Below are 22506 nucleotides of genomic sequence, written 5' to 3' on the forward strand. Positions count from 1 at the left end.
CCCTAATTGGGTGAGCATTACCTGTGTCAATGGAGTGGTATGCCCGTTCAGTCAGTCCTGGGGTGGCTGAGAACGTTGGCGCGTAGCTAGTGCACAGCTCCTGGATCTGCTGTCGCTGCATACGCCCAAGGGTCATGGAGAGGTTCACCTCTTCCACACCACCAGCACATTTCCCTTCGTAGTAAACACCTTCAGGCCACTCAGCGTCGTCTCCTCCCTGGGCTGTAAACTGACAAACCTTTAATTCTCTGGAATAAAAGGGCTTTAGAGAATTAATATGGTACACCTTAGGCTTTCGGTTGGAGGTGGGGAATGCTATGAGATAATTAACAGCTCCCAGGCGCTCCTGGACCGTGAATGGCCCTTCCCACGATGCTTCCATTTTATGGGCCTGGAGCGCCTTTAAGACCATGACCTGGTCTCCTACTTTGAAGGAATGCTCTCTGGCATGTTTATCATACCAGGCTTTTTGCTCTTTTTGAGCATCCTGTAAGTTTTCTCTAGCAAGGGCTAAAGAGGTTCGGAGGGTGTTTTGTAGGTTGGTTACAAAGTCCAGAATGTTAGTTCTGTAGAAGGTGTAAATCCCTCCCATTGCTGCTTCACCAACTGCAATGGCCCCTTAACCTCACGGCCATATACAAGTTCAAATGGGGAAAACCCTAAACTGGGATGTGGTACAGCTCTGTAGGCAAAGAGCAACTGTTGCAACACTAGGTCCCAATCATTGGAGTGCTCATTTACAAATTTACGTATCATGGCCCCCAAAGTTCCATTAAACTTCTCCACCATGCCATTTGTTTGACGGTGGTAAGGAGTGGCAACCAAGTGATTTACCCCATGAGGTTCCCAAAGGTTTTTCATAGTTCCTGCCAGGAAATTAGTCCCTGCATCTGTGAGGATGTCGGAGGGCCAACCTACCCTGGCAAAAATGTCTGCTAGTGCCTGGCACACACTTTTAGCCCTGGTGTTGCTTAGAGCTACTGCTTCTGGCCATCGGGTGGCAAAATCCATGAAAGTCAGTATGTACTGCTTTCCTCTGGGTGTCTTTTTCAGAAAAGGACCCAGAATATCCACAGCTACTCGCTGAAATGGAACTTCAATGATGGGGAGTGGCTGGAGAGGGGCTTTGACCTGGTCTTGGGGTTTTCCCACTCTTTGGCACACCTCACAAGACTGGACATAGGTAGAAACATCCTTGCCCATTCCCTCCCAGCGGAATGACCCCCCCAAACGGTCTTTGGTCCTGTTCACCCTAGCATGGCCACTAGGGTGATCGTGGGCTAAGCTCAAGAGCTTGGCCCGGTATTTAGTTGGAACTACCAACTGTCTCTGAGGATGCCAGTCTTCCTGGTGTCCACCAGGAAGAGTTTCCTTGTATAAAAGTCCTCTTTCTATAACAAACCTGGATCGATTAGAAGAGCTGAGAGGCGGTGGGTTGCTCCGTGCCGCCGTCCAAGCTCTCTGGAGGCTTTCATCTGCTTCCTGTTCGGTCTGGAACTGTTCCCTTGATGCTGGAGACATCAGTTCCTCCTGGGATTGTGGACCTAGGCTTGGTCCCTCTGGAAGCGATATAGGGGATGGAGCTGTTTCTGTTGACTGTGAACCGCTCTCCGCTGGTGCGCTATGTTGGGATTCAGGCTCCGGCTGAGCCTCTTGTGTAGGGTTATCGGCTGCTGCCAGTTCAGGTTCAGTGGGGCCCTCTGGTGTTGAGGTTGCAAGTACTGGATTCAGTGCTGGCACGGGGTCTGGTGTTGGTTGTTTGGCTGGTTCCGGTTCTGGGACTGGTTCCGTCTGGGTCTCTGGGACTGGATCCACTACTGCTGTTGCAGACATTGGCCTGGGGTCCGGGTCCATCACCTCTGACTGGGTCCTGATAGAAGTTTCCGGAACAGAGCTAGGCCTCACGGCTTGTTTAGCCTGGCTGCGGGTGACCATTCCCACCCTCTTGGCCTGCTTCACATGATTGGCCAAGTCTTCCCCCAACAGCATGGGGATGGGATAATCATCATAGACTGCAAAAGTCCACTTTCCTGACCAGCCCTTGTACTGGACAGGCAACTTGGCTGTAGGCAAATTGAAAGAGTTGGACTTGAAGGGTTGAATCGTCACTTGGATCTCTGGGTTGATTAAATTGGGGTCCACTAAGGAAGCATGGATAGCTGACACTTGTGCTCCGGTGTCCCTCCACGCGGTGACCTTCTTCCCGCCCACACTCATAGTTTCCCTCCGCTCCAAGGGTATCTGGGAGGTATCTGGGCCTGTGGACCTCTGGTGTGATTCCGGTGCAATGAACTGTAATCTGTTGGGGTTCTTGGGGCAGTTGGCCTTTACATGCCCCAGCTCGTTACACTTAAAACATCGTCCAGCTGACGGGTCACTGGGGCGAGGAGGGTTGCTGGAGAACGGGGTGGTGGGACGATAAGGGGTCTGGAGGGTTCTTTGGGAGGTAGGTGGGGCTTTGGGCGGCCCCCGGTAATAGGGTGTGGTCTGGGGTGGTCCCTTCTGGTCTCCGCTCCAACTGCGACCAGTTTTCTTCTTCTCTGCCACCTCCACCCATCTGGCTCCAATCTCTCCTGCCTCGATTACAATTTTGGGCTTCCCGTCTAGGATGTATCTTTCTATTTCCTCAGGAACACCCTCTAAGAATTGTTCCATTTGCATTAGGAAGGGCAAATTTACTGGAGAGTCAACACTTGCTCCTGATATCCAGGCATCCCAATGTTTCACAATGTGGTAGGCATGTCGGGTAAATGACATGTCTGGTTTCCACCTTAGGGCTCTGAACCTCCGACGAGACTGCTCGGGTGTTATCCCCATTCTGACTCTCGCCTTGGATTTAAACAGTTCATACTTTAGGCATTTCAGCTGCCACCTCAGCTAAGGGTCCACTGAGCTGCGGCCTCAGCTCTACCATGTATTGGTCAGTAGAGATGTTGTACCCAAGGCAGGCCCTTTCGAAGTTTTCTAAGAAGGCCTCAGTATCATCACCTGCCTTGTAGGTGGGGAACTTTCTGGGATGGGAAGTGGTACCTGGAGAAGGATTGCTAGGGTTTGTTGGTATATTCTGCTGGGCCTTTATCTTCTCCATCTCCTCCACATACTTCCTCTCTTTTTCCTTCTCCTCCAGTTCTTTGTCCCTCGCTTCCATAGCTCTCCTGTGAGCAGCCGCTTGGTGTTGTTCTGCCTCCCTTTCTTGTTCCTTCTTCAGCCGCATGAGTTCTATCTGTCTTTCATGTTCCCTTTGTCTTTCCTCAGCCTGAAATTTGGCTAATTTGAGCTGTAGTCGAGCTGAGGATTTGGTCATTCTAACCTCTCTGTTTTTAACTAACTTTACACCCGAGGTTTAGAAATAAACAAACAAAACGTGGCTGTAAAATTTTGCTGTGCTGGAATAGAATACCTATTCTCTGATAGTGACTGTCAGCCTACAGAAAAAGACAATTCCCTTGTCTCTGCTCTGGGCCCAAATTAAAGCAAAAAACCTCCAACTACTTGGAAACCTGCTTACCCAGCCCAAAGAAAAAGCAAATGGGTAGAACACACACCCCCTATTTACTTTTAGGAAGAAAAGAAAAAAAAACCTCTGGGTTGGAAGACTGTGAATTTCCCTGCAGGAGTTAAGTACCCTGCCTCCAGGCAAAGAAAACCTGCAATTCACAAGATAATCCCCTTTTGTCTCTGCTTGGCCGCAAAGCAGAGAGAAACCAAGCTGCTTTCAGTTTCAAAGCTGCTTTCTGGACTTCCTAAAAATTCCTTTTTAAAATCTGTATTTCTAGTTCAAAAAATCTCAACTGGATCTCAAAATGATTTCAGGTTAATCCCACCGCTATGCCACCATGTCAAGGTTCCTCCCCCACTCTGAACTCTAGGGTACAGATGTGGGGACCTGCATGAAAAACCTCCTAAGCTTATCTTTACCAGCTTAGGTCAAAACTTCCCCAAGGTACAAAATATTACACCCGTTATCCTTGGAATGGCCGCTACCACCACCAAACTAATACTGGTTACTGGGGAAGAGCTGTTTGGACGCATCTTTCCCCCCAAAATACTTCCCAAAACCTTGCACCCCACTTCCTGGACAAGGTTTGGTAAAAAGCCTCATCAATTTGCCTAGGTGACTACAGACCCAGACCCTTGGATCTTAAGAACAATGAACAATCCTCCCAACACTTGCACCCCCCCTCTCCTGGGAAATGTTGGATAAAAAGCCTCACCAATTTGCATAGGTGACCACAGACCCAAACCCTTGGATCTGAGAACAATGAAAAAGCATTCCGTTTTTTACAAGAAGACTTTTAATAAAAAATAGAAGTAAATAGAAATAAAGAAATCCCCCCTGTAAAATCAGGATGGTAGATATCTTACAGGGTAATTAGATTCAAAAACATAGAGAACCCCTCTAGGCAAAACCTTAAGTTACAAAAAAGATACACAGACAGAAATAGTTATTCTATTCAGCACAATGCTTTTCTCAGCCATTTAAAGAAATCATAATCTAACACATACCTAGCTAGATTACTTACTAAAAGTTCTAAGACTCCATTCCTGTTCTGTCCCTGGCCAAGACCCAGCATACAGACAGACACAGACCCTTTGTTTCTCTCCCTCCTCCCAGCTTTTGAAAGTATCTTGTCTCCTCATTGGTCATTTTGGTCAGGTGCCAGCGAGGTTACCTTTAGCTTCTTAACCCTTTACAGGTGAGAGGAGCTTTCCCCTGGCCAGGAGGGATTTCAAAAGGGTTTACCTTTCCCACACAAAACTCAGGCCATGTGGGAGGAGCGGCTAGGGTGGGTTTAAGACATTTTTGCACCTTCCTGATTCTGGGCTGCTGTTGGAGCTGGTGTGGCCTCTGGAGTAATCGAGGAAGTCTGTCCCAGCAGCACCCCAGCATCCCTACCGTGTCAGTGCTCGCAGTGGGGGCTCACAAAGAAGTGTAAGGTACTTTGTGAAAAGCCTGCACTAGGGGAATACTCCCCTGGTCAGCTGTGGGACTCTTAACAGCAGCTACACCAGAGAGCTGTGGTGGAGTGGAATATCCCTCCCCTGGAATCTATTTTCAATTTACTTCAAAATTCTGTTATTAAAACTCAGAATTTGGATTAAAAATCATTATTTCTGAGGACTTCACACATGATTTCTTTGAATGTTTGGGGTTAGCAACAGTAATTAAATATGTGCTCAACTTTAAATGATCCACTGCCTTCAGCAGAACCAAAGTTGAAACCTATTTAAGCATGTGTTTAAGTGCTTTGCTGGAGAGGGGTCAAAGCTATGGAGGCAAAAACACACTTGTAGGAATCTCTCCAGTCAAATCCCACAGAAGTGTTGATCCTGCACTGTTCCAAATGTGAATAAACACAAAGTAAAATGGGGTGAGGTGGACAGAAAACACAGGTGAGGCCAATCCAGCATTGACAGCAGCACATACTGATGCCACCATGTTACCCTGCTGAATAGTCAATTTCCTTTGCATGATAAGTAAGCTTGGAAGGAGTAGACTTTGTCTGTAAATGTTCATTCCACCATGTGAACACACACAGACAAAACCATATTTCTATCAATAAAAAATTATGGATAGGCAAAGAAAGAAAAATGCTGCTTGAGAACTTAGTTTGATTTAAGGAGATTTACTCTGTATATTTTGATATGTGATCTTGACAATTTGTTTTTTAATGATCAAAGCTTTAACTTTTTGAATTCCGCATCTCCTGTCATTAAATAATTTAACATTTAAAAAGTGAAGCTATACTCTTGTAACTGCATGAAGGAGTAAGATAAAGACCAGCCCTTCTTAACCTTGTTATCTGAAGAAACATATCCCATTTTATTTTATTTTTTATTTAAAAAAAAAAAAACAACACGCCAGCATTGGTCATTGATGAATGAAATGAAAAACACAGTAACATTAAAAAAAACCCTGTCTTTACAGTATAGTCATGTTCTGTAGAGCTTTCGTGAAACAAAAATGTTTAAGATACACTACCCTAGTGTATGCGGGGGAATAGTCCCGCTCTTGTGGGGAACTTTCCTGGCTTCTGCACTACCCCGGTGAAGTGGCTTAGCAAAAGGATCTGAGTCCTTGCTCCCACTTCCTTTACCCAGTGGCCTCCATGCTTTGAGGACTGCCCTTCCACTCTCCTGTCTGGCAGAGTCCTCGTAACCCCAACAAGGCTGGGCCCAGGATTCCTTGGGGGGCTCGACTCCCAACCCTGCTGTGGTCACCTAGGAAAAGGGCTAAGGTGTCCCCACTCCGGGGTACTCTCTCTGCACTGGCCACTTCTCTGACCCACTGACCATTACGTACAAGTTAAAGCAAATGCAAGTTATTTAATCAACAATTAATTTTAAAAAGAAAAAGGAAAAATGGGAAAGGTTAAAGGAAACATATCAACCCGCTCTGTGGCAGGGAACATCACAAACAGTGTCTCTGGAATGTCCGGGCTGTTCACAGCCTGTTCCTTGTAAGTCCCAGACCTTCTTCTCAGGCCCCGGCTGTGCTGCAGGGATGCTGTGGGTTGGACACTTGCTCTGGTGGTGGCCACACGCTCTCAGGCTCTAAGTGGTAGGACCCTTCTTCCCAGTGTGGCCCGCGCCCTGTCGGGGTTACGATCCAAGCCTGGCCTGCAGAGCCCCTTGGCTGAGGCGTCTCCCTGTGCTGGGCCCGCTGCCCAGGGTCCCCCTCGCTCTCCCCAGCTGCTCACCGCACCCAGCTCTGGACTGCTCCAGCCCCACCACTCTGTCTCAGCACTGCTGCTGCTGCTGCTCTGCCTCCAGCTCCCTGGGCTGCTTCTTTGGCCCCTCTGGCTCTGGTTGCTGCAGCTCTGCTCCCAGGACAGGTCTGCTCTCTCTGGGCTGTGCCTCTGGCTTTGGGGCTGCAGCTCTGCTCCCAGGACAGGGTCTGCTCTCTCTGGGCTGTTTTTCTGGTCCCTCTGGATCTGGCCCAGCTCTGCTTCCCAGCTTAGCTTGGGCCCCTGCTTTCTCCTTAGCTCGGCCCCACTCTGTCTGACCCAGGCAATTCTAGCTCACTCGGAGGACGGGACCTCCCTGGCCTCCCGACTCCCTGATTAGCCTGCCCACCGTGTCATTCAGGATGACCTGAAGCATTGGCCTCTCCCCGCTGTTCCTGGGTCTGTCAGTCTCAGGGTCCTGATTCCCCATCCACCCTTCCCCCTTTTTAGTATTGGGAGCTAGCCAACCAAAACACCCCCACTGAATGTTAGTAAGGGGGCAACATCCCCTTACACTAGCATTAGCTTATTTTTAAAGTAATGACTACAGAAATTCTTAACCTAACAAAAACTGTTCTTCTTATACACTGTAAAGAAAGCTTTACATGCCAGCATATACTATAAAAATCCTCAATTGAGGGGGCTTCCAATCAAATTTTACTTAAAGCACAGTGGGAAATGTCACTATGGATAACCCATATTTACGTATGTGTTTCAACTAAAAACAAAGCTTAAAAAGACAAAAACCATATGTCAGCACGAATGATTGTGTAATTACTAAGGAGAGAAATGAGCGTGGGGCATGTTTCAATTAGCATGTTTCCCCACATCCCCTTTTGCTTTTTAAAATACTAACTTTTGCAGTGAAAGAATTTTTCACCACAGGATTAAAGCTAAATAAAATGAGGATTGAAATAAAGTGATTAAAAGCTATATTGTCAAATTTTAAAAATAATGAAAGCATTCTTTAACATCTGAAAGAATTTCCAAAAGCAGGAAATAGATTAAGATAATTATTTAGTTATGGAAATTAAATTATCATCCCTGTGACACAACTTAGATAAAGATTTTTTTATACAGTAATTTTTTTGGTCATAATGACTTGCACAGTAAGAGGAAAAAATTCTGTAAAAATAGTTTTCAGGAATATAAATTGTGAAGAAATAAGTTCCTGGAGAAAAAGCAATATTATACAAAATCCTCCTGTAAACCAGAGTTTTACAATTAAAAATAAAAGTAAAAAGACATGTCATAGCTTTCTAAATGTTTAAAGGGACTCTTTAAAAAATAGCGCTAGTTTGCTTTTTAGAGTTTTGCCTAAGTGAAATGACCAGAATACAAGAAAAGCCAACCAAACAAAAACTGCTCTAAAGACTAACCATTTGTAAAGAAAGTTTTAAACATTAGGGTACAGTATAAAACCCACAACTGATAGGTTTTACAATTAAAAAAAAATTAAAAGACAAAAGCCATAGCTTTGTGATCACACAAAATTCAGAGATAAGGTAATAGCCTATGACTCCGTTATCTGAATTAACTGCCCCCACCGTACCTACCCACTCCCTGCTCCTCCTTTTTTACATTTAAAACGGTCATCTGTTCATGTTCTTTAGCTAAACTTAGAATTTATAATCCTATCAAAGTTTTAAATGAAACTTTAAAAGGTTTAACAGTAAAACAGGATTGGGGCAATAAGAGAACTGTCCTGGATTTTAGGGGAATATTGATAACTGTCTGAAATAGTTTTTAGTGGAACAGCTTTGTAGGTAGCCATTCTTTGTTTGTTATCATGCTTTAGCATGGGCAAGCGGTTGTCATACAGGAGCATTTCCCCATTTTGTGAGGCTTTATTTCCTCCATTCAGTGGGCTATCAGAAATAAATAAATAAGTCTAGAAGAAACACTGGGGGATTACTTTTTGTGAGGCTCCTAGGGCAACACACATACCCCCTTCCCTCATAAACTAAGTGGTGTAGGACAGGCTCAAAGCTTTATTTTCAGACATAAGAATGTTTACTTTATAAATTATTGCAGTTGCCAGATCACAGATTGTTAGATTGCCACTTAAAAAAAAGTACATATGGTTGTGAAATCTGTTGTTTTCCCATAGGGTTCTTAGTAGCATCCAGTTCTCCAGGGCTACAACACTACAGATCAGAAATGCAACACTCATTAAGCCTATGCAACCTGTTGGCTCAAAGTGGGGAAGTGTTTCTATATGGCAAACGCTTGTCCATGCTAAGGCATTACAACTAACAAAAAATGGCTACCGACAAAACTGTTTCATTAAAAAAAGATTTCAGTCAGATATCAATATTCCCCTAACAGCTGAGGCTGACTCCCCTGGCTTTTACTTACAACTACAGATAAAATCAGAAAAAAATGCTTTAAACAGTGATACCCATCAAAATTATTTAAAAAATAATAAAAATCAAATTCTGCCAAACTTAATAAGGATCACACTTAAGTCAGTGTTTCCTCATACACTCCTGTGCCCTCACTCTTGCATAAGAGCATATGTACAAGAGGCATCAGACTACTGCTTAGTGCAGAGGACTATGTTCAGTAGTTAACCTCTCCTGGAATCATGTGTAGTTTCTACTTTCATTTACCACTCTAGTATGTGTGGACAGGCAGGGGGAAAGCCCAGTTAGTGCTGTGCCAGCTCTGCACCACCTCTAAGATGCACCAAGTAGATCTCACAAAGGAGTGAATTCAGCTTAAAAAAAAGTTTTAGGCCTAGGGTACCACAGATTTGGACTGCTGCCTTGAGCTTAGCTAAAACATAAGATGTTATTCCACCCTTTCGGTGTTATAACTAATGAGAAGCAGCCTCCTCAGATGTGAAGCCTCTATGGAGATGGATGTATTTCTACATATTGTACAGGGCCTGTAGGACCAAAACGACTCCACAAAATATTCCTTCTGAACAGCATGAAGTACTTATACAGCTCCTAGGATGTAGTGCACATACTAGGAAATGTGATGGGTCCAGTGGTGATTAAAGGGCTTAATTCTGCAAAGTGATGAGCAATTTGGCCTCAGACCAGCACCGCACTTAAGGACCTGCTTAACTTTAAGCACCTAAGTAGTCCCACTCACTTCAGTGGGGCTTCTCATATGTTTATAGCTAAGCATGTGGTTGAGTGGTCAGTACCTTGCGGGTCCAGTCCCATACTGAGAACCAAGAGACCTAAGTGTTCAGAGATCACTCAAGTACCTTTCTTTGCAGGAGAGAATCGCTGAAGAACATTTCAGTGAATAGCCTTCTAGAAATGTGTTCTTAAAACATATTTTAGTTGGATTGAAGACTATGAAGCCAATAAATCCTGTGTAGACAAAGAGAACTTTTTTTTTAACCACAGTTCATTTCTTCCAAATGAGTTTCAATCAGCTGGGGTTAATTTTAAGATGCCTGTCAATCTCTTTACTTTTCTACAAGCTTCATGCTGAAGAAATTAGCTCATTAGGTGGGTTTCTGCCATACACTGTCCATAGATGTAAACAGTATAACTGAGAAAAGAGGAACTAGATATGTGCTCATCTGAAAGATTTCACCATCTTGGATTTAACTGAAAAAAACTGAGGCAAGCATAATGCGGAGTAGGCTAATTGTTGTCTGTCTGCACAGCACCTTGCTTAATGAGGCTCTGGCCCTAACCTAATAATAATAATGAAATGTGTTAACAAAAAAAAAGCTGATGGGAAAGCTGAATAATTTAATGGAATGGAGATGGAATTATTGTGGCTTGAAGCTAGGGGCTTTAAAAGCAGTAAGTTAATATAACAGTGTACCCATAGGTGATGAGTCTGCTTTTTCAGAAGTGGCTAGTGATTTGGGGAACTTTAATTTGTAGGTGACCAGCTTGAGACAACTTAAAATGCTGAGCACCTGCTCTCTGAAAAGTAGGCCTCTATAAATTGTCTGAAATTGGGGCACCTAAAAACAGAGGCATGTGAAATCACTGGTCACTCTTGAAAATTCAGGTCATGTGTACCACTAGGAAACTATGGAGCCAAAAGTTTGATTACATATGGAAAAAAAAAAAAAAGGATCAACTATAAGAAGGGACTGGAAAAGCTTCAAAATAGAACTAAAGAAGTAAAACTCACCCTAAAACTAAGGTGGAGAACGAAAGGTGACACTTTTAATAAGCTATTACATTTGTAAAGGTTTCAGAGGAACAGCCGTGTTAGTCTGTATTCGCAAAAAGAAAAGGAGTACTTGTGGCACCTTAGAGACTAACCAATTTATTTGAGCATGAGCTTTCGTGAGCTACAAGACTAACCAATTTATTTGAGCATGAGCTTTCGTGAGCTCACGAAAGCTCATGCTCAAATAAATTGGTTAGTCTCTAAGGTGCCACAAGTACTCCTTTTCTTTTTACATTTGTAAAATATCCCCAAATACTGAAAAAATAGATCTGTCTCCAGAACAAATGCCGAGGGTAATTCTGAAAGACAAGCTCTGTTGGAGCAGCCCAGAGAAAAAGGATACTATGAACAAATATTCTAGAGTTGCCCAAGAACAAATATGTTATTGATATGATGTTAATAAAAATCATACATTTCAATCCTATCTATCTAGAAAAATCAATGACTAGACAGTTCACATACAGAGGCTAAACAGGTCTTTGGCTGCAAAAGATTGTATTTAAACATTCTAAGTAGTGGATATGTCAGGGCAATCAGGGAAAGAGTGGACATCAGATCTACTCTAATCGTGAGCTATTACTGAGAGACAGAGGTGGTTGCCCCTGTAAAACGCTAATGTAAGCTGTTGCTGGAATGTCTAATGCTCACTTTCACACGTGTGATTGTTTTAGTACAATATGGGACAGATCTCTGGCTGGCGTAAAGTGGTATAGTTCCAGAGACTGCAGTGGAGTTACAATTTACACCAGCTCAGGATCTAGTCCTAGAATATAAATGTGTTGGAAATAAATTTTAAATGCTTGGGATCAGATTCTGCTCTCAGATAAGTATGTGGCACTCCTTAAAGTTAATGGAACCTTTGAAATGTGTCCCATAACAAATTTAAAATGCAGAGGAACTATGTGGTTTTTTTGTGCTGACCACTATCTTCAGTGCAGCTGTGTTGTGAAAGCATTAGCTGCCAAAGGAAGGAAATAGTGGACAGATGTTAATTGTGATAGGTTGACATTTTTTCATATTGAGATGAAATTCTTCAATGCTTTCTTCCTTCTCGCCTTAGGGAAAACCAGAATCTAGACAGCAGTGGGTAAAAATTAGTCAGTCTATGGCAATGACCAACCTTCATTTTTCTCAAAATACATGTTGGGTAGGCAGACAGAGTTCCTACCAGCATCTCAACTACTGGTCTTGGTGTCCACCAAACATACAAGAAATCATCATGACTCCATGTAGCAAAATCAATAGACAACAGTGGATTAGATAGCTTGTTTCCTAGCTGCCAGTTCACCATTCTTATGCTGCACTTTTCTGGGGGTGTTAAGAAAGCTAGTGAATGCCTTGCAAGTGTCATTCTGACAAATACCAGTGATAAAGACCATGAGGCAAAATATAATCTGTCATATCTTTGATCTTACTATAATCATCTTTACAACTAGTTTGTTACCCATACATTCACTTGGTTATTCAATATTATCAAGCAAAAATTAGCTGTATGGACAATAATAAATTTAATAATCAATTTCAGAATGGCTGCCTACAGGTATCAGCCCCAGAAACTTGTGAGGATAAGGGACGAGGAGCCATTCAAAAAACCTAAGAACTTAAGTTGAGAAAAAAATGACTCAAGGTGCCAGAAAGTTAAGGTACAAGTGGAGTATAAGGAATGCAGAGCTCATAGCTATCCTCACATTAAACTTTTCATGTGAACAGATTTCAAGAAAAAGAGTTTCAGGAGAACCAAAATGGAATTTGACAGATTCCTAGCTGCCTGCCTGGAAGACTTGTTAGTTTCATTTTCTGCCCCTCTGTCCCACTTCAGGATGAAAGTTTTTTCAAAAAATGCAAAATTTTTCTCAGGAGGGGACTTCAATTTTTCAGCCAGCTCCAATCACATTGTTTATTCACCCAAACTGCACGAGTAGTGAAACTCATAAGTGTTCCTACTACTGTAGACACAATAAGAAGCTTGCTGCAGGGACCACCTTTCCTGTGTGCCTTGGATGGAATTTACTCCTGGGCAGAGGGCCAGCACATGATATAGGCTCTACTTAAATTCCATTTTGAGAATTGAAGCATTGTGTGTGTATCTTATACTAGGGCACTGCATAGGAATAAATTTCACCCCCAAGGCGTTTTGCAGCTAGGGAATGGAGATATACATGCAATCATTACTGTGGTATGTCTTAACTTGAATGCTGAACTGTGCAACCATGATAGCATCTTAATGTCTGTCACTTTTGGTACAGAATAATTTGTTTAGCACTCCTAATTCAGGCAAATTTATTGGGGTAGGGGTGGCAAATTATATTTTCAATGATGATCTGGTGGCTGGGTCTATAAAGTTAAGACAATATATTAGCCTACTTCACAGATCTTGTAGAAAGGTTACTTACATCTTATGGGGGAATCTTTTTAATATTCTCATGCTCAAAATAACTGAACCATTTTTGCTCAAATTCATCTTCAGATAGAAAAAAATCATGGAAAAATTCAGCTCAAAAAGAGTTTCAGAAAACAAGCAAATTAGAATTGGGCTTGTCACTTATGAGCTCCCCCAAAATCCACACAACTCCTGGTTTCATGTATGTCTTTGATCACAAGAGATGACTGGGAAACTGTCTTCCCCTCCCACTAATATGTGAGAGTTTGATTACCTTCCCTCCTCCCCGCATTTGAATGGGACAAAAATCAATCTCAAAAATATTTATGAACTAAACAAAATGAAATTTTGTTTTGGGTCAATAGAAACATTTTGTTTCAATTTTGATTTCAACTTTTTTCAGTCTATTTAGCTGAAAATTTCTAAACAATCATTTTGATCCAGAGAACGGAAATCTTTTATTTTGAAAATACCAAAATATTTCAACAATTTAAACTTTTTTCTCAACACTTTTTTATTTGGGAAATTTGTCTAACTGACCCGGTTTTATGAACAGTTTTGATTTGTGACTAATCAGTATTTTTCAATGAAAAATTACTCGTTTAAAAAAATCTGGACCAACTCTACTGGTCACCTACCTTTCAAAGGTGTTATATATACTATGGACTTGTCTCTGGAGAAGTCTGTCGTGAGGGTACTAAATGCAAATTTAACATGGCACATCGAGACTCACTTCAAGTCTATATAAAGCCTAACTTACACCTTCTTAGATAAACCCCTCCCTAAGGTCTAATTCAGGTGCAGTTTTATATTAGAAACAGAAAGTGGCCTGTTAATCATAAATAGGTAGAGTGGATATCCTGGCCTAGAAGGCAGTTAAAATCCTGATTACTTGTCGCACAAGTTCCTTTCGAATTCAGTCAATATACTTGTATTACTATGACTTTGGGGAACAGTCTTTATAATTTAAGTTCTATCTTAAATAATTAAGGTTGAGTTCTATCTTAAGGCTCCTTTTCTCAGTCACTCATAACTGCCCCAAAGATTCCTTTTGGGCTGAAATTTTCCAAGCTTGGTTTCAGGCAAAAGGCAAATGTTTCTGGAAAGTTTAACTAAAACTTATTCAGCTGTCTGTTATTTAGATACAAAAATACTTTCCCTCTATTTTCCTCCAGTTCAACAGCTGAGCTTGGTAAATTCCTGAAGCTACAAAATGAACTATCTGTGCACACCGATCAATCTTAAAGTAGGCCGCTAAATTTTAACCTTTTCTTCTGTGCACACTTAACCCCCCATTTCCAAACCTTTGTTATATGTATATTTAAAAAAAAAAAATCTGTATTCAGACATTTACTGCTAGTGATCTATCATGTTAGAGGTTTTTAAGTTCAGCTTTTCTGAGGTACCCTCCTGGGGAAAGGGGGCAAGCATGGTTTGAAGAGAAAAAAACCTGAACTCTCAAAAAAGTCTAAAAATCGCCCTTTGAGCAGGCAGCAAAGAAAGTGGAATTTCAGTCCTATGGGGCATGTGAAACAGAGACTTGGGTTTGGAACTGACCAGGGCAGCGAACCTGCGAAGGGAGCCCTGCTGTTGGGCGAGGTACAGCGCCAAGCACCGGGCCCGTGCCCAGCCAGTAACTAGAAGCCAGGTTAGGTGGCTGAGCGCTGCGCTTAGCAGCAGCGATCATCAGCCTCAGCCAAGTCGCTGCATCCGATCCTGGTTGCTTCGCTGCCTCTGGTTTCATGGGCGAGGGCGCTGCCAGAGCCAGCGCGCGGGACGGCCGTCCCGCCCCGCGCTGCCAACAGGGCGGGAGGCAGCTTTGCAGGACACAGCCCGTGCGCTGCAAAGCTGGGGATCGGGGCCTTACTGGCTAATGGGCCACCGGCTCCGGGTCTCCAGGGGAAAAAAATGTCACCTCCCCGTCGGGGAATCGAACCCCGGTCTCCCGCGTGACAGGCGGGGATACTTACCACTATACTAACGAGGAGCTATATAACACTCGCTTCGCATTCAACCCCTAAATCCTTTTCTACTCACCCCTAGTGGGTGGAGCTCTTAAGTAGTCCCTGGTATCCAACCAAAACTTCCCCAGAAGGCGTTGGGCGCGGCTTCTCGCAAAGCACCACGGGCATTATTGTCCTTCAAGGCCCTTCCTCAGCCCCTTTTCCAGCAGTGCGGAACTACCCTTCCCAGGGGGCCTCGCGCGGCCCCTCGCCGGGCGCGGCCCCGCCCCTGACTCTACCCGCCAGCGCTGCCCCGCCGCCACAGCGAGTTCGAGCCTGAGCCATGGCGGAGTCGGACCCGAGCTCCTTCGCCTCCCCCGCCGACCATCTCACGCAGCACCTCTACCTGCGCTGCCGCGTGGACTTCGGCAGCCGGACGCTGCGGGGCACAGCGGCCCTCACCGTGCGGGCCGGGCGGGACGGGCTGCGGTGCCTGGTAACGGCCCGGCCTGGGGGCTGGGGTCCTGGCGCCGGGCGGGCTGCCCGGGAATGGCGGGGAATGGCATTGCCCCCCCCCCCCCCCCCCGATGGACGGCGCGGGGCTGGGAGCCTGGGGCGGGGGTTAACCCCCCCGGCTGGGCTGTGAGCGGAGGGTGAGGAGTCCGGGCAGTGCCCGCGCCCTGTGGGGCGGGGCCGCGGGCGGGCTGGATGCGAGAGGGGCCGCGTGTCCATCCCTCTCCCCCGCCCCCACGGCGGGGCCCCTCTGCGGGCAGCGCTTTGCCCGCCGCGCCCCGGTCTCCTGTCCGGCCTGGGCCGCCTCGAGGCGCCGGGCGGGGCCCGCGTTCCCTGGGCGCCCCCGGGGATCGCTCTCGCCGGCTCAGCGCCGCGCCTGGTGCCTCCGGGACCGATGTGCTCTGGGCCCCTGGGAGGGTAACGCTGGCCTCGGGCTGAGAAATCACCGCTAGGTGGGCAGGGCTCTCGATCCCGAGGTGAGACTGAGTGAATGTGCAGCGAGAACCAGGGGGGATAAAAATCAGATTTATTTTTTTTTTAAATAAAAAAAAATGCGGCTCTTGGGTTTTTTGTTTAAATCGGATTTTTTGGATAAAAGGCTTTCTGAGGAAAAAGCCTGTCTAAAGGTAGTTTTAATTCAGATACGTTATAGCTCAAAGGTATCTCATTATGGAATAGGGATTATACATTCTAATTCTGGAGTGTGAGGCAATATATTCCTGTCATGTTTAAGAAAAGTTGTGCAAATGAGTTCCGTAAAAGAGACCCAATTTAGGAATAGTACCATAGAATAACAACTATATTTTTTTTCTCAAACATGAGAAATTCAAGAGTAGTCCAGAAGGAAGACAGGCAGTCCTTAAGAAAGAAGTATATGAAATAAAAAAGTTGACCAACCAAAAAAACCTGCCTGTGCAGACATGTTCCTTTCATCATTTTCAATGCAGCTTCCTCCTGAGAAGGAACACTTCTCATGATGATGTTTCGTCCAGGCAACCAGGCCTTGGATTTCTTTGTTGCACTGTTTGCATTTTGTACGCATGCCGGTCTTACCCACAGGTAGAGGAACTTCATTAAAATACTCCCAAACTGGGTCTCTTTTGTGGCCTCCTGCCATTCTAGGTTTTCTCTTCTTGTGAGCGAATGGTATGGTAGATCTCAAATCAATGAAGGCTACACTCAGAAAGACCTCAAGACTTCTGGAATATGCTGCTCAAACAATTTCACTGTTGTTTCTGCTGCCTGTCCCTCCCTTATCACATTTATCTCCAGACTTCTTTTCCTTGTCCAGATCTATTCCACCCCCAACAATCTTCTGTTCCTTGAACTTCTTGAAATTTTGCACTTTTAAAGAGAGGTAAGGGATTGACTCTGTGTACACAAATTTGCAGAGGGACAATAGGGTTGCGGTCTTTTCTATTTTTTTTTATTTACATTTTTGCTGTTAACAAGCATGTTATCTCTGGAGACACAAATCCACAGTTTCAGAACTGCAAAACTAAGCATCTCTGATGGTATCTTCTAGACTGAGCACTGAGTCCCATTGGATAGATAGAAAGATTAACCTAAATAATCTGTACAGAAGCTCCTGGAACCCCCTAAAATTGGGTCCCTAATCCATGAGCTATTGAAACTCATTTACAAAATTTTTCTTAAACATGACATGAATATATTGTCTCATACTATAGAATTAGAATTTATAATCCCTATTCCATGATGAGATACATTATAGCTCGAAGGTATCTTAATTAAAACTATCTTTAGATAGGCTTTTTCCTCAAAAAAGCATTTTATCCAAAAAATCTGATTTTTTTTTAAATCGGATTTTTAAAATGTAAATTTTTTTAAAAATCATTGATTTTTATCCACTGTGATCAAATTGATTTAAATCACTAGTCAGGAAGACTCGATTTACTTTAAATCAAATCCACCCTGATTGTTGGTGCACATTTTATGCAGTATAAGCCATACACTCATAGGTTAGCATCCCTTAACTAGCATATGATGGCAACCATTATTTCAGGCATTGTCTTTGAGTGCATTAAGAACAAGATAAAGGAAAATGTAGGTCCTAGAATGGAAGGTGAGCTGATGACCTCAATATATGGCTGAGGTGTTTAATGCCTATTTTCTTTCAGTCTTCCCTAAAGAGGTTAATAGTGACCAAATACTCAACATTATTAATATTAACAAGGGGGGAGGGTAAGAAATGCAAGCCAAAACAGGCAAAGAACAGGTTATAGACTATTTAGATAACCTAGGGATGGCTCTAAATCTAGCTTATGGCAAATTGGGGGCCCCCCTACCAACATCTCCCCCCCCACATGCCTCCTGCCTTGCCGATCAGTGCCTTCCCTTTCCTCCCAGTGCCTACCGCTTCAGTGTGTCTGGAGGTCCTGGGAGGAAGGAAGGAGGGTGCAGCACACTCGGGGGGAGGGTGGAACTGGGTGGAGAAGAGGCGGGGTGGGGGCCTTGGGGCAAAGGATGGAGTGAGGGCGGGACCTGAGCAGAGCTAGGGGAAGCACCCCCTCCCCCGCCCCCCAGCAGATAGAAACTCAGTGCCTATGCCCCGGGCCCTGCACCCTCCTAGGGACAGCCCTGGCTTGATGTATTCAAGTCAAAAGGGCCTGATGAAATTAATCCTACGGTACTTACAGACAAGCAGAAGCCATCTAAGAACCCTTAGCAATGATATTTGAGAACTTCTAGAGGACTGGTCACGTTCCAGAGGCCTGAAGAAGGGAAAATGTAGAACCTATCTTTAAAAAGGGGAACAAAGAGGACCTAGGGAATTATAGGTCAGATACTGGAACAAACTATTAAATCATCAATTTGTAAGTTACCTAGAGGATAATAATGGTATAAGAAATAGCCAGCATAGATTTGTCAAAAACATGTCACGTCAAACCAATCTAATTTTCTTTCTTGATAGGGTTACTGGCCTAGTGGATGGGGGAAGCAATAGATGAGCTATATCTTGATTTTAGTAAGGCTTTTGACACCGTCCCACATGATATTCTCAAAAGCACAGTAGAGAAATGTGGCTTAGATAAAACTACTATAAGGTGGGTGCACAACTGGTGAAAGACCATAGTTAAAGAGTAGTTAACACTGGATTACTGTCAAAGTGGGAGGGTGTATCCAGTGGGGTTCCACAGGAGTCAGTCCTGGGTCTCATGCTAGTCAATATTTTCATTACTGATTTGGATAAAGAAGTGGATAGTATGCTTATAAAATTTGCAGATGACACCAAGGTGGGAAGGGTTGCAAGCACTTTGAAGGACAGGATTAGAATTCAAAATGATCTTGACAAAGATCATCTTGATCTTGGTCTGATATCAACCGGATGAAATTCAGTAAAGATAAGTGCAAAGTACTGCTCTTAAGGTGAAAAAAATCAAATGCCCGACTACAAAATGGGGACTAACTGGCTAGGTGGTAGTACTGCTAGAAACGATCTGGGGGCTTATAGTGGATCACACATTGAATAGGAGTCAACAATGTGATGCAGTTGAGAAAAAGGCCAATATTCTGGGGTGTATTAAGAGGAGGGTTATATGTAAGATATGGGAGGTAATTCTGCTCTGCTCTGAACTGATGGGTCCTCCGCTGGGTATGTCTGCACTGAAATGTCTAGCCATATCCATAGTCTCTCAGTCACAGATGTGGTGAAATTAAATTAATGCATTCCGGGGGGGGAAAAAACAGGAACAGCATTAAATGCAGAGCTAAGAAATTGTGCTGTTGACTTCAACAAATCCTTTTCCACTCTAGATTTAACATGGTTACTAGATGTTTGAACTAATTCATTAGGCAGAGACACTTTCAAGAACACCAAGCTGCCCTGGAAAGATATATTTTATTTATGAGTTTAAAGTGTTACTTATGTGTTTTGTAGTCAGCACCTAACATTTGTTTGGTTACAGGCTTTGGATACAAAGGACCTTCAAATATCTAAAGTGGCAGTTAATGGACAGGAAACAAAATTTGCTCTTGGACAAAGACACAGTTTCAAAGGGACACCATTGGAAATCACTCTTCCTTTTGAACTGAGAAGGTATGCGTACCTGTTTGTGTCCTCCTCCTCTTTGTACAGACCTGCTAGGGATAGTCTATCTACAAAAGTGGCATGCTAAAGTATTTACTGAAAAAGTGCCAAGTATTTCAAACAGTCTAGCACTTCCCATAAGTGATCACATTTGTAGTCTGGCTGGTTTGTGCAAGTTTGCTTTTGTTCAGAATTGTGCTGATGAGTTTCTTTTATAGTTAACCCTAACCCTAAGTGTTTTCACTCATCAAGGCCTGAATTCTAGCCCTGATGTGTCTCTGCTGCAAGCTTGGTAAGAAGGGGGACTGCCCAAGATTTTCTGCCAACATCACTAATGCCTAAAGTGGTGTATAGAGTTGCAGTCTTTGTATTCTTTGCTCTTTATAGGGGCCTCTTCTTGCATTCCTGGCAAACCCCAAGTTGCCATTGTAGTCAGTTGGGAATATGAGAATACAAAGAATGCAAGTTCAGCTCATCAATTACAGCTGTGCAAATGCAAAACCCTAAGAATCTGAACTCCTCAGGTTTTGGCAGCTCAGTTGAGAATGAATTAGTTTTCAGAAAGCTTCTTTAAAATGTTAAGTGAAAAAGCCACTGCCAAACAACTGTTGCAATGTCTTTAACAACTGAGACCCTACCATATTTGCTGTGTGATGTACCCAAGCTGAAAGCTGTATTTTGTATATTGGACTTGCCTGGTTTGAATTAGACTGGTTACTGAAATTGTCTGTTTTACGTCATCAAAACTGGCCACTATTTCTGGAAACACAAGTTTGGGTCATGGTAATCACTAGGGGCTGTTGATTTAATTGCAGTTAACTCTCACGATTAACTCAAAAAAATTAATTATGATTAATCACACTGTTAAGCAATAGAATACCAGTTTAAATGTATTAAGTAATTTTGGATGTTTTTCTTCTTTTTCAAATATATTGATTTCAATTACAACACAGAATACAAAGTGTACAGTGCTCACTTTATATTTTTATTACAAATATTTGCACTGTTAAAATGATAAACAAAAGAGTATATTTCAATTCACATCATGCAAGTACTGTAGTGCAATCTCTTTATCATGAAAATGCAACTTACAAATGTAGGGTTTTTTGTTACATAACTGCACTCAAACAAAACAATATAAAACTTTATAGAGCCTACAAGTCCACCCAGTTCTACTTCTTGTTCAGCCAATCGGTAAGAGAAACAAGGTTGTTTTTCTTTTCTTTTCTTTTTTTTTTTTTTTTTTTTTTTTTACAGGAGATAATGCTACCTACTTCTTATTTACAGTGTCACCTGAAAGTGAGAACAGGCATTTGCATGGCACTGTTTAGGTGGTGTCCCAAGATATTTACGTGCCAGATGCGCTAAAGATTCATATGCCTCTTCATGCTTTGGCCATTGTTCCAGAGAACATGCATCCATGCTGATGACACTCGTTAAGAAAATAATGTGTTAGTTAAATTAGCGACTGAATTCCTTGGGGGAGAATTGTATGTCTCCTACTCTGTTTTACCCACATTCTGCCATATATTTCATGTTATAGCAGTCTCAAATGATGACCCAGCACACGTTGTTCATTTTAAAAAGAATTTCACTGCAAATTTAACAAAATGCAAAGACCACACCAATGTGAAATTTCTAAAGATAGCTACAGCACTGGACCCAAAATTTTAGAATCTGAAATGTCTTCCAAAATCTGAGAGGGCTCAGGTATGGAGCATGCTTTCAGAAGTCTTAAAAGAGCAACATTCTGATGAGGAAACTACAGAACCCAAACCACCAAAAAAGGAAATTAGCCTTCTGCTGGTGACATCTGACTCAGATGATGAAAATGAACATGCGTCTGTCCGCGCTGCTTCAAGCAGAACCCATCATCAACATGGATGCATGTCCTCTGGAATAGTGGTTGAAGCATGAAGGGACATATGAATCTTCAGCGCATCTGGCATGTAAATATCTTGTGATGCTGGCTACAACAGTGCCATGCAAAGGCCTGTTCTCCCTTTCAAGTGACATTGTAAACAAGAAGCAGGCGGCATTATCTTCCGCAAACGTAAACAAACTTGTTTGTCTGAGCGATTGGCTGGACATGGACTTGTAGGCTCTAAAGTTTTTGACTTGTAGGCTCTAAAGTTTTTTACATTGTTTTATTTTTGAAGGTAGGTTTTTATTGTACATAATTCTATATTTGTAAGTTGAGCTTTCATGATTGCACCACAGTACTTTTAGTAGGTCAATTAAATACTATTTTTGTCTTTTACAGTGCAAATATTTGTAATTAAAAATAAAGTGAACACTGTACACTTTGTATTCTGTGTTGTAATTGAAATCAATATATTTGAAAATGTAGAAAACATCCAAAAATACTTAAATAAATGGTATTCTATTATTGTTTAACAGTGCGATCCATCACGCAATTAATTTTTTTGACAGCCTTAGTAATCACCTCTCACTCCCTGAGCCAGTGGGTACTGGGCAGATTGTGGAAGTAATGGTCTCATCTTTATTTTTGTGGGTAAAATGGGAGAGAAAGGAGTTGCACAGCAGTGACTCCTTTGGCTAAACATAAACGTTATTGATAAGCTTCGAAGAAAGTCTCCTCTGGCTCATACTTCTTGGAAAGCTGGTAGCTGTGGCTTTGGGCTAGACTCTAAGAGAAACAAGCAGCTGTCCCAGCCCAGCTGTGCACTTTACAGCACCTATAGAGAGAAATTGGTTTTAGATACAACCTGGTTTGGG

At 43.1% G+C, this 22506-nt stretch overlaps 1 protein-coding gene and 1 non-coding gene across 2 annotated transcripts in view; one reads left to right on the forward strand and one right to left on the reverse strand.

Annotated features, from left to right (window-relative positions):
* Positions 1–15178: 15178 nt before the first annotated feature.
* On the reverse strand, positions 15179–15250 carry TRNAD-GUC (transfer RNA aspartic acid (anticodon GUC)). Its single transcript has one exon. It is a non-coding gene; the product is annotated as a tRNA-Asp (tRNA).
* Positions 15251–15510: 260 nt separating this feature from the next.
* LTA4H (leukotriene A4 hydrolase) overlaps positions 15511–22506 on the forward strand; it is a 30516-nt gene continuing 23520 nt past the window's right edge. Inside the window, exons 1-2 of the mRNA XM_048835530.1 lie at positions 15511–15702; positions 19646–19776. Of these exons, the coding sequence (XP_048691487.1) occupies positions 15550–15702; positions 19646–19776 (284 nt within the window). The 5' untranslated portion in view covers positions 15511–15549. The remainder of the gene's footprint in view (positions 15703–19645; positions 19777–22506) is intronic.

Source organism: Caretta caretta, chromosome 1 (assembly GCF_965140235.1).
Source record: "Caretta caretta isolate rCarCar2 chromosome 1, rCarCar1.hap1, whole genome shotgun sequence".
Taxonomy (NCBI): Eukaryota; Metazoa; Chordata; order Testudines; family Cheloniidae; genus Caretta; species Caretta caretta.